Source organism: Papaver somniferum, unplaced genomic scaffold, assembly GCF_003573695.1.
Source record: "Papaver somniferum cultivar HN1 unplaced genomic scaffold, ASM357369v1 unplaced-scaffold_55, whole genome shotgun sequence".
In the NCBI taxonomy this organism is placed as follows: domain Eukaryota; kingdom Viridiplantae; phylum Streptophyta; class Magnoliopsida; order Ranunculales; family Papaveraceae; genus Papaver; species Papaver somniferum.
Window position 1 is genome coordinate 186,397 of NW_020648193.1, and position 15,544 is coordinate 201,940.

Consider the following 15,544-nt stretch of genomic DNA (forward strand, 5'->3'; position numbering starts at 1 on the left):
TAATCGGAAGTTAAACAGTTACCCAAACTTCCGAATATGGGCTGTCTAACCTTCTATATTGGCCCTTGGAACCACCTAGAGCCATGGCGTGGTTTGTTTTGAACTTTTAATATTCGGAGGATAAATTGTTTTGTAAAGTTCCGATTGTACGATGGCCCAAAAATCAGAATTTGGGAAAAACTGATACTTTTCAAATTTTGAAATTCAAATAATCGGAAGTTAAACAGTTACCCAAACTTCCGAATATGGGTTGTCTAACCTTCTATATTGGCCCTTGGAACCACCTAGATCCATGGCGTGGTTTGTTTTGAACTTGTAATATTCGGAGGATAAATTTTTTTGTAAAGTTCCGAATGTACGATGGCCCAAAAATCAGAATTTTGGAAAAACTGATACTTTTCAAATTTTGAAATTGAATTAATCGGAAGTTAAACAGTTACCCAAACTTCCGAATATGGGCTGTCTAACCTTCTATATTGGCCCTTGGAACCACCTAGAGCCATGGCGTGGTTTGTTTTGAACTTGTAATATTCGGAGGATAAATTTTTTTGTAAAGTTCTGAATGTACGATGGCCCAAAAATCAGAATTTGGGAAAAACTGATACTTTTCAAATTTTGAAATTGAATTAATCGGAAGTTAAACAGTTACCCAAACTTCCGAATATGGGCTGTCTAACCTTCTATATTGGCCCTTGGAACCACCTAGATCCATGGCGTGGTTTGTTTTGAACTTGTAATATTCGAAGGATAAATTTTTTTTGTAAAGTTCCGAATGTACGATGGCCCAAAAATCAGAATTTGGGAAAAACTGATACTTTTCAAATTTTGAAATTGAAATAATCGGAAGTTAAACAGTTACCCAAACTTCCGAATATGGGCTGTCTAACCTTCTATATTGGCCCTTGGAACCACCTAGAGCCATGGCGTGGTTTGTTTTGAACTTGTAATATTCGGAGGATAAATTTTTTTGTAAAGTTCCGAATGTACGATGGCCCAAAAATCAGAATTTGAGAAAAACTGATACTTTTCAAATTTTGAAATTGAATTAATCGGAAGTTAAACAGTTACCCAAACTTCCGAATATGGGCTGTCTAACCTTCTATATTGGCCCTTGGAACCACCTAGAGCCATGGCGTGGTTTGTTTTGAACTTGTAATATTCGGAGGATAAATTTTTTTGTAAAGTTACGATTGTACGATGGCCCAAAAATCAGAATTTGGGAAAAACACAAATTTTTAAATTGAAATAATCGGAAGTTAAATTAGTTACCAAATCTTCCGAATATAACACACAAATCATTGTCATTTGAACTTGTCTAACTTAGTTACCCAAACGAATTTCCGAATGTACAACAAAAATCATTGTCATTTATCTGCTCTTCTTTACTTTACGACCGTGACTACCTCCCAGTCCTGCACGACCACGGGTTTGAGCACCTTCAGTTGGAGCAGCTTCAGTTGGAGCAGCTTCAGCGCTCGATGAAGCTCGAGTTCTTTTACCCGTCCTTGATACTGCCACCTTGGGCGGATGCCTCTTCGTGACTTTCTCCCCAAACTGGGAAGCATAATCTTCGTTATCCATATTATCAACTAGATCTCTAGCCTCTTTGATATTCTCAGCTGGCATGGGATCTCCGCTCTTCAGGCATGCAGTTAACATTTTGGAAACACGCTTGAACCTATTCACCTGTTTTTTATGCGTAATGACATAACATCAAACGGTAATTACCTAAGATTTATAGGAATCATATAAAATGAACAAAAATATAAGAACACGTACCAGTCTATCATAACCAGCTGGTTTGTCTTTGATGATACAATTATAACTTGAACCCGCCACAGTAGTGTTGGATTTGATTTCACGGATAACCAAAGGATGTGATACCTTGTTATACCAACTCATATAGTCTGGAGAAATTTCATCAGCTCGGTTGGTTCGTCTACCAGTGTCGATAATGAAGTCATTCCTCTTATCCCAGTTATCAAGAACAGTAGGTGGTCCTGTGTGAACAATTGTAAGATTATCACCACTAGAAGAGCACAACTCCAACTCCAATTTGTAGTAATCCCCCATTTTCTCCAGAGGTTGTTGTTGTATATACCCGTGTTGTCGCATCACCCTAGAGGGGTTATACATCACATATCCTGTGGGGTGCCACAACGGTCCAAAATAAAGGGACAAGTCCGACCGAACATTTATATGCCCACTGGCTCGATCTTCCTTGTATGGATCAAAGCATACGTCCGAGGCCTTCAATTGGTCCAAAATCTCCCTCATGCGAATCAACTGCTGCTCTTTTGTCCTAGAACGGTTGTCTTCAAATATATACTTTGTTCCTATAGGAGTACCTTTGCACCACCCCGGGTTCTCTCCGGCCAACTTCAGGATAGGGAAGTGGTCATAGATCCATGCCTATATACATAAGAAATCAAGTTTTAGTAAATAGATTGTGTATATTCGGTAGCAATTTCCAAACATAATTTCCGATTATATATAATCGGAAACAAAACTGAGTACCTATATACCGAATACCCAACATTCGGAAATAGATATGGATCATTTCCTCCTGAATATGCGTCATTTGGAGTTCAGTAACCTATAGTTTTTCTGGCCTGTATATTCGGTAGTAATATCAAAAACATATTTCCGATTATATATAATCGGAAATAAAACTAAGTACCTAGCCACCGAATAACAAACATTCGGAAAATAAGATGGATCAATTCCTACCGAATATGCGTCCTTTGGAGTTCAATAACCTCTAGTTTTTCTGGCTTGTATATTCGGTAGTAATATCAAAAACATATTTCCGATTATATATAATCGGAAATAAAACTGAGTACCTAGACACCGAATAACAAACATTCGGATATAGATATGGATCATTTCCTACCGAATATGCGTCATTTGGAGTTCAGTAACCTCTAGTTTTTCTGGCCTGTATATTCGGTGGTAATATCAAAAACATATTTCCGATTATATATAATCGGAAATAAAACTAAGTACCTAGACATCGAATAACAAACATTCGGAAAATAAGATGGATCAATTCCTACCGAATATGCGTCCTTTGGAGTTATGAATATGCGTCCTTTGGAGTTATGAATATGCATCATATGTATTGTCTACCGAATAACTATAGAGTGAGTTATAGATTTAAAGAAAAAACCTGCAATAGAGCCACGTTCCCGGCAACTTGGCAGGTTCCTAGCCTCGACGCCTTTCTCAACTCTTCCATCAAGAATGCTAGGCATGCCGTGCCCCAAGAATAGTCATCGACTTCATGGAGAGGATCCAAAAGTTGTATAAGGTTGGCGTCGATCCGGTTGCCAGAAGTATTGGGGAATATGACACATCCCAATACACAGAGGAGATATGCAGTGGCAGCGTGGTTCACTTGCTCATCAGTTAACGTTCCATTCTTTTCCTTCTCCAAGGTGCCTCGGAACATATTCATCAAAGCTGTAATGTTGATCTGTCTTGTTCTATAACTGGCATGCCTCCTAAACTCTGCTGTTGTTGTCTCTTCATCCCAACCTAAGCACTTGTTAGTTAGAGAATAAAGTTGTGCCCAACTTAACTGCTTTGTGTAGTTAAACTTCACAGCTGTGCCTTGGTCGGGAAGGTTAAGAATCTGCACAACATCATCCGGGGTGATCGTCATCTCCCCAAACGACATATGGAAAGTATCGGTCTCAGGATACATTCTCTCCACGAACGCCGATATGGCCACACGATCATGTTCCAACAATGAATTCTCGGCGGCATTAGCTAACCTCGAGTTGGCAACAATTGTCTTGAACCTTTCACATTCACCGGATAAAGGCCACGCAAGCATTTTTGTTGGTGCGGCGATAGGTTTGAGTAGACGGACCGCATCTTGATGATCCTATTAAAGTACATAAAAAAATCCTTAATACAAGTATTACGATATAACACATAGACAATACATTAATAAAAAATAGTAATTTTATTACCTCGGTTTCATATATTTCTCTGGCCCATGAGTCTTTATATCCAAATAGCAATTTTCCTCCATCCGCTGGTAGTCCAAGGTGTGCCTGCTGGAATACCCTTCTTCTTCAAGTGCTGAGGGACAAGATGTGATGCTTTCTTAGCAATATCCTTCCTTACAACATCTTTTCCTTTTTTGGATTTTTGGGTACCACTTGGTTGTCCTTCTTCTTCTACTCTTGCCACTGGATCAACTGGTTCAACACTTGGTCCTGCACTTTGTTGAGCGGCTTGTTCAACACTTGGTCGCACCCCTTGTTCACTTCCTTGTTGTTCAACAGTTGGTTGCACTCCTTGTTGACTGCTTTGTTCTTGTTCGCTTTGTTGAGCACCTGAATTATCTTTGGCACTCCTTTTCCTCCTAGCACTAGCTGTCACTTTCTTCCTCCCTTCTCGACTTTGTCTAAACAACAAAGAAAGGAACAATATTTACAAACTATACAATCGGAAGACAAAGTATGGAAATATAACCCGAATGTACACATTCGGACGTAAGAAGACACATATTGTTCCCGAATACAAAACAATCAGAAGCTAACTAAACATATTTGCAACCGAATATACATCAATTGGAGTTCAGAAGCTGTCAATTTTTCATCCTACACAATCGGAAGACAAAGTGCACATTTATAACCCGAATGTACAAATTCGGAAGTAAGAAGACACATATTTTTTCCGAATGAAAAACAATCGGAATATAACTAAACATGTTTACAACCGAATATTCATCAACTGGAGTTCAGAAACTCTAAAATTTTATCCTACACAATCGGAGGTATAAAACATTATATTGTCTTCCGAATAAATACTGGCCCCAAAATGGGATTTTTCCTTGAGATTTTTTCAATATATACATTCGGTAGTGAGTGTTCTTCCGAATATGTGTGTCTACTTAAATATATTCGGTAGCCAAAAAATTCATTAAACTACCGATTATTAGCAGTTTGTATCCAGGAAGATATGGCCACCAATATTCGGCAGATAATCATCAAATCTTTCTCCCGAATACTGTCGATGTTCTTGAAAAATGAATAACACGACTACATTCGGAAGTAAATGAGCATGCATATCGTCCGAATCTGGATAAATAACCGAAAACCCTAGAAAATTTTTTTCTCGATTCGACGAATTAAAGCGAAATAAACCCCAAAAATGATAGATTCTTACCTAATTGGGGCCATTTGAAGTTGACGAAGTGTTTGACTATCGGAATCGCCACCACTGACTACATTGCCGGGTACTTCTTCTTCGCGTTCTTCTTCATTTGCAGCAAGAATTTCTTTATTTCTTGCTAAAATTCCAATGTTTGGATCGATACCCCGAGCAACATTTTTGGTTCTAGGTCTGTGGATTTCATTTCTCTTATCCATTGTTTTATAATCAAATCGACGATGTTTTGATTTTACGATTCGCGACGATGTTTCGGTTGAACGAGGAAATTTTTTTTTTCTTCCACAATCGGAAGATAATATGAAACTGGAAGAAGAAGAGTTGAAATGTGTAGAATTGTTTTTGATTTGGTTCTTATACAGTTTTACCAGAAGGGCATTTATGTAACTTCAATATCATATAGGGTACCCCTTAACTAGAGTCTTTGGCTGGGTATAAATTGATGGCCCCTAAATCCTTTGGAGTGGCCCCTAAAAACGCCAGGAAAAAAAGAGTCAGGTGGTTGCTTTCTTGACTTCACGTATACGTACATTATTGTGAAAACTTGAACTTCAAACCATTTGCACCAGCTGATTGTCAATCACTAGTACAGTCATTTGGATCATGTAATTTTGTTGACATGCACTTCGCTTATGATATATTCACCTAACGGATCTATCTATTATCAACTAACAAATTTGGTAACTAAAGTATAGGTAGATTCTACACCATCACCATATAAAACTAACGGAACATCAACAACATCCTAAATAGAAGCGTAAAACATAAACAAATTCATTAACGATGAATTACAATAGATTGGATAAAAAAAACTTACTTTTTTAGCAGCCCCCTTCTTCTCCAAAAGAAATTAACAGTAGAAATAAATCGATGTTAACCTAGAAATACAAAAGGTAATTGTAATCGCAGAATGATTAAAAGGAATTTCAATTTTGCAAATCGTATAAAAATTCATCCTAAATTGTGAAATTTATACTAACAAGAGACAAGGTTTGGTTGGAACTTGTCTAACCTAGAGTTTCTAGAAGGATAGGTGAAAATCCTAGCTTGGAATGCCCAAGGCTTGGATCAAAGAAGACAAATCTACACTCTAAATTTTTGATAAACCCTGAGAATCCAGATATTGTAATTTTGTCATAAACAAAAAAAATAAGGATTATATGCAGAAGTAGGTCTGTTCTGGACCCTCATTTTCAAATCTAAACCTCTTTTTTTATTTTTGACAAATCTAGGCCTAACAAACGGATTCCATCCAATTCTTTTATGTCAGTCAATTTATCGCGTTGACTGGTCAATTTCTCATCAAAATATCATTCAGCAATATATCATGGATGTGTGAAGATTACGAAAATAACCTTACCGTACGTGTGTCAGGCACATGAAATAATGTCACACGTTTAGGCTTATGCAACGTCTATCTAAGATCTGGGCATCTCGATGATTTCTAACGGCCGTGATTTCCATTACGAAATTAGATCAAGAAGAAAACCATTTCCTCTCTAATTTGTTCCCAGTTAGAGCAACCACAGTCATGAGACAGACCAAATACCAAAAGCCAGACTAAAAGCCAAAAAAAATTGGTATTCTGGGTGTTCAAGCGCAATGGAGGACGACCAAAATTTGGTGAAGCGTAACTTATACGAACGCTTGGTGCAGACGGAACTTATACTCACGTTTCTTGACCAAGCGTTCTTTAAAATATGCGTCTGAATGAAACGGAGTTATTACGTGCGCCTGATTGAGGCGTAGGTATAGTTCACGCCTAACATGGAACGGCGATGGGAAGTGCGTCTACTGGGACGGAGAAGTTATGTGCGTCTGATACATACGGAGATAGAAAGTGCGTATGACTCGGGCGGACATAGAAAGTGCGTCTGGGTAGGGCGGATATGGAAGGTGCGTCTGTGTTGGGCGGACATAGAAAGTGCGTCTAGTTCAGGCGTAGATGGATTGTGCGTCTAGTTCAGGCGTAGATGCAATGGCAGAACCAGTCAAGTTTTTGAGCATGTTAAGCTCTACCAAAGCTGGAACTGTAGTCTTCAACACATTCCTCACTACTTCATCCTTGATAATTGCCTCGCAGACAACCGACTTACCACGTCCTTCAATCCAGTTTACAGCAGCTGGTTTCTTATCGGAACAAAAGTTCCCTACAAATGAATCCAAAGAAAAATCAAAAACCATAGATGCACAAAAAAAAAAGTGATACATCACCAAATTATAAGTAAAACTTTCCAAATAGATTACAGTCAAACACAATCTGGTAGGTATGACGGTGGTCACAGGATTCAGAAAGAGAACGAACCAGATATTCCGATAACATCCATGTCGGGAAAATCAGCTTGAAGAAAATCCAAAACGTTCTGAACACCTTTAGAAACCATGTTCATCCCCATTGCATCCCCTGTGCTGCAGCTGAATCTCATGTATAGATTCTTGCCAGCAATAGCACACTGAACTTTTTGGAGTCTTCCAAATCTGCTAGATCTGTAAAATATTGACAATAAGATCAATTAGTACAAAAACCAAACAAGTGTCCACCCTTACCAAGCCAAAAAAAATTGCCCCTTTGTAAAATTTTCATCTCAAACTTCATACGTCAAACCCTAAATCTCAAATTAACACAACTTTACCGTTGTAAAAGAATAGAATCTCAATTACGTACACAAATCTAACCACCGACAGATTCAAATCAAAATCAAATCAAAATTTTGCTAAATTGAGGTCATAATGAAAACGATAAATTTAACCCAAATAAAACGAAACTTCCGATCAAAATTAGCAAAAACCTGACACTCAACAAATTCACGGAACTGTACAAATCTCATAAAGGGGAAAAAAAAACTTACTTGTTAAAAACGTGAGCCAAGGTATCGAAATTGTTAAGATCTTCCATAAAGAATTTGAGCTCAGAAGCTCTTTTTGCAGTTCCAAACCTAACAACAGGTGCTCTTGTCATAGCCTCTTTTTCTTATGTCTTTGTTATCAACGACGGTCTTCATTTGATGGAGATTTGTGATGGAAGAAGGGAGTGGTGGTTTGCTGGTGGTGATGGTGTTTCGCCGGCGAGTGTACATGAAGGGGACTTACTCCGACAAAAGAATTGAAGGTGAGTAAGAAAGAGAATGGAGGATTGTTAATTTTGTGTTTTCTAATTGGGGGAAATTGAAAGTGAGGAGGGGACGTCTGGGTGTACGCCTGGTAACAGACGCTCGTAATACATGCGCCCAAAGCAGGCGTAAATTAAAGTTGCGCCTGCTAACAAACGCTCACAATACGTGCGCCCATTCCAGACGCTCATAATACATGTATATCACACAGACGCTCATAATACATGCGCTTCACACAGGCGCACGTAATACATGCGTCCAAACCAGGTGTTTTTAATAACTGCGCCCCATTGGGACGTACATTCTAATTACGCCTGCTATGGGGCGTATGTTTTATCTCCGTATGGCCCGGCGGTGTTTATAAATACGCCTAATTCAAACGCTCTGTATACATCCGTCCCAATATCATACGTTCTTTATACATACGTCCGGTGTGAAGCGTCCACTATACTTCCGTCTCGATTCATACGCTCGTAATAACCCCGTCCCACTATTGATCATTTTAGTCTGGGTTGGCGATCACATTTGGTCACAAACCCTAATTATCTGGACTAAATATGGCTTTACTCCTCACCACTGCGGCACTTTCTGGGACCAAATTTGGGTTTAGTACCCAAATTTGGTCGTGACTGTGGTTGCTCTTAGATGTTAAAATTAGATCGATAAATTGGTAGAGCTTGAGATGGAATTTTAGGGATTTTGGCGAATTTAAGAATGAGGTTGAGTTGGTTTGAGAGGCAGAAAAATTAAATGTGTTTCTGATGGAGATGGGTTTTAAATCTGTCGCTGTGGTGGGGAATCACAAAAGAGACTCGGGGGTTTGAGAGATAAAAATAGAATTTAGGATCAGATTGGCTAGTGCGCAACATTTTGCACCAAAGTTGGAGTTGTTACTGCCATGGGTGTTACTGCTGAGGAAGAGATTGGTTGATGGGGGTTTGAAGCAAGAAACTGCTGTGAAGAAATTGAGTTTAAGAGGGTTTACTGTTGATTATCAGGTATGATTTTAGATATGATTGTTGAATGTGAAGTTGATTTTGGATTCTAAGATGTTTCTGGTAGAATTTGGGGAAAAAATAAAATGATTAATCTTCAAAGAATGATTTATCGTCCACACATAGTAATTTCTTCTTTCATTTGTTGGTTCAAAGAACAATCTAAATTATTAGGGGTTTCTTCTACTTCGCAGAAACCTGTTGATAATTACAGATCTTTGTCCACGATTTCATCCAATCCATTTACTCTTTCTTATTCAAAAATTAATCAAAAAGGGTTTCAATTGATCTTTATCATTTTTCTTTTGATTTATAAATTATTAGATGCTTGTTTGCAGAATTAGAAAGGGATGCTGATGAAGAGAAGTTAAAGTTCGCTTACAGACACCTCGCCGAATTTTATCATCCTGATGGTTGGTTATTAAAATCATTGTAGATGAGATGTTCGAGTAATTGCCTGAATGGACTTTTCTTCACCATTTCAAGCTATAATTGAGTTTGTGAACAAGGGTGTTGCTGCAATCGTTTGTGTGGTTGTTTACAGGGTTCTAAGAGATAATTAAATCTTGAAAGAGCACGGGAGAGATGATTTGAATTGATGGAAGTATGGGGCTGTGTTAGAATGCAAGGTGAGTATGGGGATGTGTTATAAGGCAAGGTAAGTTGGACAACTAATTGAAGCTTATCTAGCAGAAATTGCACCGAACCCATGTCTGAATCTGAAAAAATTCACCAATATCATTGAGATTTTGTCTGATTAAGCCCGTGTTATCGATGATGGACTTCACAGAGCTATTGAAATAAGTTTAAAGGTCCTTCTCTAAGCCTCTGCATTACTTACAAACTTGATTTTGTGGGTATAATTAATCTCTTAAATAGATACCCTAGTTTTATAGTGAGACTTAAAAGAAAAATATACACTTATGAACTGACACACCAATAGTTTGCTAATGCTTTGGTCTTTTCTCTTCATTTTCTTACTCCAGCTTAGCCGTTTGTGTCTCTTATCTAAGAAATAATGATAATATTGGTTTATGATTATGTAAATTGCAATATCAGATTCTCAAGCACATCTTGCGCTAACTGAAAATGAATCTAAGAAACTGTGCAAGTACATAGACTGCCAAAAGCTCTCTCAAGAAATCAGCAACCATGTGGCACATAACGATCGTCTACCAGTTCAGGTGGCAGTACGCATTCTCTCTACTTTGAGCAGCTCCGCTTAAAAAAAGCCTACTTTAAGCACGGTAAATGATCTCCTCCATCTGAACTTTATTACTTCTATATGTAACAACAACAATTTAGTTACTAAAATCTCACTTCACAACATGAGTATTACACAAATAGTTCCAACTTTTATATGTGAGATGAAGCATTTAACTAAGATTGATCTTTAGTCAAATTTCATTCATAGGGAGTTCCAGTTTCTGTATTGCATTGTTCTAAACTTGAATATGTTATCTTTCTCTGAATTACTTCGTTGGTGTAATTTCTAATGACATTGATAGAATTTCTAATCTAAAATTACTTAGTTTGGGTGGGATCAAGTTCTTGGGTGATATTATTTCTTCAATTGGGAATTTACAGTTCTTATAGACTTTGGATCTTTTGCAGAATCATTTTAATGGAACATTTCCGATGTTGCTGCTGTACAATGTTAATAGCAGGTTGTTACAGTTTATGTTGGAGAGGAAATGGAATATAGGTTTCGGGTTGCTATCTTAGAAGCTTCTGACCAAGATGCAAGGTGTCAATACAAGGCAACTTTTCATTAGCAGTTCATGTGCAACAGGTGTTTGACAGAAGTCTTGAGTGAACTCAACGACTGAACGAGCTAATATGTCTTTTTAAGTCATGTTAACTGCCCACGTGGAGGTTAACTTTCCATCCATCGGTTTTGGTCAAATAAAGCCTAGTGTTGTCAGAAATAAAAAAAAACAGGCTTAAATTTGTAAACCATAAAAAAAACAGGCCTAGATTTGTAAAAAGCCCAAAAAATAAAGATCTTTTGTTAGGAATTTGCAAATATTAACATGATAAATTTTTATAGCATTGCATGGGTAGACGGATTTAACTTTGAAACAATGCACTCTAGTATTAAGATGATAAATGTCCTTGTTAAAACAAACTTTTCGGAAAAAGAATAGTTATTGACAGGCTTTTATTGCTCTCCTTATCAACCACCCAAGCTCGAAACTTGGATATTTTTGGAAGATATCTCGGTTAGGGTTAACTATAACAATATAGGTTGGATGGTGATAGGCGATTGTAATCAAGTCTTATGTAAGGAAGATAAACAAGGAGGCGGTCTTTTTGTTGAAAATGAACCCGAACCTTTCAAAAAACTCCTTGCGAGATCAGTCTTAGAGGACTTTGGTGAACAAACTAGTGATAAGAAAAAACCGGTCATATTATTTGGGACACATAAAAATCATATCATTTAAAATTGACACAAAAACTCCATTTCAAATTAAAATATTTAAATTTAGTTTTTATTAATTTTTATAATCTCAATCCTACCCTTTAGTGTATATATCCTTATCGGTCCTTCTTCTCCTCTCGTTTAATAGTTTCATTTCTTTTTCTTCCCCTACCACCACCAGAAACTCCTCCGACTGCAGCACCACCACTAAGCCACTGTCACTTCCAGATCTGCCACGATCACCTCTGCCTCTTCCCGTCCTCCCTCGCCAACACTTCTGTTTCTTTTTTCCTACTACGATTTCAGATCACCACCAGCATCATCTCCGCCGCCACCAAACCACATCTGACATCAACAACACCTCCAACTCTTCCTTCCCCACCATCATCACTGGAAGCACCTCATCTTTCTACTCTGAAAGCAACACCAAAATTCGCGGATATACACAGAAGAACTTCAATTATTCCGTTGATTATAAAAACAAAATTCGGAATTAGGTTTTTTTTTTTTTGAAATGGTCAGAGAGCTTTAGGTTTGATTAATAATGGTGAATTTGATGATGATGGTGAAGATGATGATGAAAGTGAGGTGGATATTGGTGGGGATTCGTTGAATCAGTTTGGTGATGATGAAACTATTCAGGTAATTTTGGGTTTTATTAGATCTTTGTTTATCGAAATTTAGTTCAATTTTAAGAAAATTTTAATGTTGAATTGTGAGTTTTTGTTTATTTTTTTTCTTTTTAATTGCAAAATCTATGAGTATAAATTGATGAATTGAAGGTTTGGTGTTGAAATAATTCGGGGGAAATTGAGAATAGATCGTCCTTAGAATTATAATTCAAGGATACTAGTCAATATAAGTGAATTGCGGAGATTAACATCTCCAATGATACCTGGTGGTGCTGGAAATTGGCCTAATGTATGAAATGTTATCAGTTTTCTTATTAATTTTTAGTTTGAAAAATGAATTGAATTTAAATTGGGTTTTTGTAGGTAAAAAAAATGAATTTTTATACAAGAAAAAGTGGTTTGTTGTAAATGTTATTGTTGATGAACTCACTGTTCCTGAAAATCTTAACTCGACGATAAAATTGTTGTTTTTGGCTTGTCAAGGTGATGTGAAAGGTGTCGAGGAATTGTTGAAGGAAGGGACGGATGTGAATAGTATTGATTTGGATGGAAGGACTGCGCTGCATATTGCTGCTTGTGACGGGCATGTGGATGTTGTTAAGATGTTGTTGAGTCGGAAAGCCAATATCGATGCTTGTGATCGGTGGGGGAGTATGGTTAGTTTTCTCCATGCTTCTTATTGCATTTGTGGAATTTTCATCCTATAGTTGTGTGCTTATGTTTGTGAATTTGGATAATTTGTGAATTGTGTTGAAAATCCCTGCAATAGATTTTTTTAGAAGCGCAGTTGAAACCACGGTTAATTGAATGTTTTACGGCATGATTAGGCTTTTACGATTAATTAATTTTGTAGAGTTGTGGTCCATAATGCTTACGAAGAAGATATTATGCTTATCAAACAAAAAAATACCATGAATGAACAAAGGTAGGAGAAACTGGATCATGTTTGTGGGTGTAAAATGCCTTAGAATAGGTGTCATGCTTTAAGATTTCAATTTGGATGCAATTAAGTTTATGTTGGGATTTTGGACTTCTTGGTTTGTATAGCGGTGGTTTCATCGTTTTCTGCGTGGTTAAACTGGGATTTACTTGACAAATATGATGTTATCAGTGTTTAATTCTACCTGTGGGACAATAAATGTCTTGTGCTGGCGAAGTATTTGCAGTGGTCATGTGAGCATGTACTCTGATGCCCTACCCTGGCATCCTTACATGTCTTGTTTTGGCCCTACCTTGCAACTGAACTGAAAGTAGGATTGCAACTTTGGGCACTAAACCCCAATTGTAGATTTAACTGAAATGGTTGATAGTCTCACATGATGCTATGTTCTGACCGACAACTTGGTAAATTATTCATCCTCACCAAACCAGTCATAAATACTCCCTGATGGAGCTTCACAGACCGGGGTCTTATTTTTTCTTTGCTGTGCAAGTTTATTGACCGAACCCTGGCACAATGAATCCTGACATTTCATATATTTTTTTAATGAAGGTGATGCCTGCTATAGTCAGACTCATGAAAGATAAAGCAACATTAGTTACCCTAACATATTTTCCTGATTCGAACAGTAGTACTCGGGTTGTCGCCATCTGTCGTACTACTTTCTTAAGCATATATTAGTATTTGGGTAGCGCCACTGTCGTATAATTCCCATAACCGCATAGGTGTTCATTTTTATTTGCATGTCTTTATCATCTTTTGATTAGTTTTTCAATGGACATGGCATGCCATGTCTATCATGACATTTCAATGACGTCTTTTTATCAATGGACATGTATATACCTCCAGTAATTTTTCTTGTAATTGAATAGACATTTTGCACGAAACCAATTATGGTTTCATCTTATTTATGATGAAACCAATTTTGGTTTTATCTAATTTTTGCTAATTTTTGTCGACGAAACCAATTTGTTGGTGATATAATAATATTTTTTTTATTGAAACCAGTTTTGGTTTCATCTAATGTGTTTTTTTTCTTCAAATTTTATGTTGACGAAACCAATTTTTGTTGGTGAACTAGAAGAAGGACATATTCTAGAGATATTTCTTTACCTGGTGAACTGGAAATGCAGTCAGGTTATGAAGATCCGTCTCACGTCTTTTGAACAAAATTATTGAATAGGAAAACCCAAGGTGGAGATATTTTCCTGCTGCATCCTCACCTTAGAGGATCCGTAAACGAGTTCAATATTTCCAAGGCTCATTGGAAAATGAGAATTTTGACAGTGATGATGTCACGAAGAAGAGAAGGAAGGTTCTCACTGGTACCATTGTTGCGGGAGAATCTGAAACTCCAGATTTTGATTGCTCCATAAAAGTTGACGGTGGTGATAGGTTTCATCTTATTTGTATTTTTTTTATGATGAAACCAAATTTTGGTTTCACCTGATTTTTTCTTAGTTTATTCGGCCTGACTTGGAAGTCGGCGTGTTTGGTTTCATCACTGAAATTTGTATAGGTGAAACGACAATATGCGGAAGAATTATGAACCAATTTCGATTTCATCTATTTTTGGTGAAACCAATTTTGGTTTCATCATTTTTCCGTTTGGTTTCTGGTGTGCAGGTAAAAGTAACCTACAAACTAACCTGCAAGTATACAGGGAAGTTGAAGCAAGAAATAGTAAATAGGGGTTTGTCCACAGGGACTCTATGGGCTTAGTTGCTTCTAATTTGTTCCTCACTGATTTTAAGTGCCAGGACAGTAACAAGAGACTTAGAAATGGTTTGTTGTTGTTTTTAGACAACTAGAGAAATTGGCAGCAAATAGCTGCAGTGTAACTTGAGCACTAAACTCACAGCAAACGGTGGAGAAAATAGCTAAGGGTATGAATAGTGAGAAAGTGAAACTAAGGTCATCAAATCCACCTATTGGCTTGAGCTAACCAGTTTTAGTTATTCTTTAGAATTCTTGTTCTTAAGGAACAAAAGGTTGGGGTTCTAGTCCTCCTAGTGTTCCAAGATTCCTTATACTAGTTTGCTAATCTTCTAAATTCACTCATACACCCCTAGCATTGGTTGTCTGTTTAAAGCACAACCAATCACAAGTGTAGTTGTTCACTTAGCACAACTAGCTAACCTATTGCACTCAAGCACACAAGCATTCCAATTCACAACTGAGCTGACTAGCATTTGCCTAAAGGTTTCATTGAACCTTAGCTATGAGGTTTAGCTCATAACTAACATGTTACTAACAGCATA

General features: G+C 37.3%; 1 protein-coding gene and 2 long non-coding RNA genes across 6 annotated transcripts; 2 read left to right on the top strand and 1 right to left on the bottom strand.

Moving 5' to 3' along the window:
- Positions 1 to 7,119: 7,119 nt before the first annotated feature.
- Positions 7,120 to 8,795, bottom strand: LOC113343154 (3-hydroxy-3-methylglutaryl-coenzyme A reductase 2-like). Its single transcript, XM_026587441.1, has 4 exons — positions 8,721 to 8,795; positions 8,034 to 8,146; positions 7,490 to 7,671; positions 7,120 to 7,334 (listed from the first exon to the last, which is right to left on the bottom strand). The coding sequence occupies exons 1-4, from the start codon at positions 8,793 to 8,795 to the stop codon at positions 7,120 to 7,122; spliced, it is 585 nt and encodes a 194-aa protein (XP_026443226.1).
- A 56-nt stretch (positions 8,796 to 8,851) lies between these two features.
- Positions 8,852 to 11,452, top strand: LOC113343146. 4 transcript variants are annotated; one of them, XR_003357062.1, is made up of 4 exons: positions 8,852 to 9,292; positions 9,628 to 10,101; positions 10,349 to 10,536; positions 10,904 to 11,446. It is a non-coding gene; the product is annotated as an uncharacterized LOC113343146 (long non-coding RNA). The 4 variants fall into 4 exon arrangements; XR_003357063.1 differs by having other exon boundaries at positions 9,628 to 10,536; positions 10,886 to 11,452; XR_003357064.1 differs by having other exon boundaries at positions 9,628 to 10,536; positions 10,957 to 11,451.
- An 806-nt stretch (positions 11,453 to 12,258) lies between these two features.
- Positions 12,259 to 14,694, top strand: LOC113343147. Its single transcript, XR_003357065.1, has 3 exons — positions 12,259 to 12,353; positions 12,827 to 12,999; positions 14,365 to 14,694. It is a non-coding gene; the product is annotated as an uncharacterized LOC113343147 (long non-coding RNA).
- Positions 14,695 to 15,544: the final 850 nt, after the last annotated feature.

Bases quoted from the DNA above. Each gene is read 5' to 3' on its own strand.
- LOC113343154 (XM_026587441.1), bottom strand. From the start codon at position 8,795: ATGATCAATAGTGGGACGGGGTTATTACGAGCGTATGAATCGAGACGG. The intron at 7,672-8,033 runs GTAAGTTTTTTT...AATATTTTACAG, and splicing joins TTGGCTCACGTTTTTAACAA to ATCTAGCAGATTTGGAAGAC. The intron at 7,335-7,489 runs GTTCGTTCTCTT...ATTCATTTGTAG, and splicing joins GGATGTTATCGGAATATCTG to GGAACTTTTGTTCCGATAAG.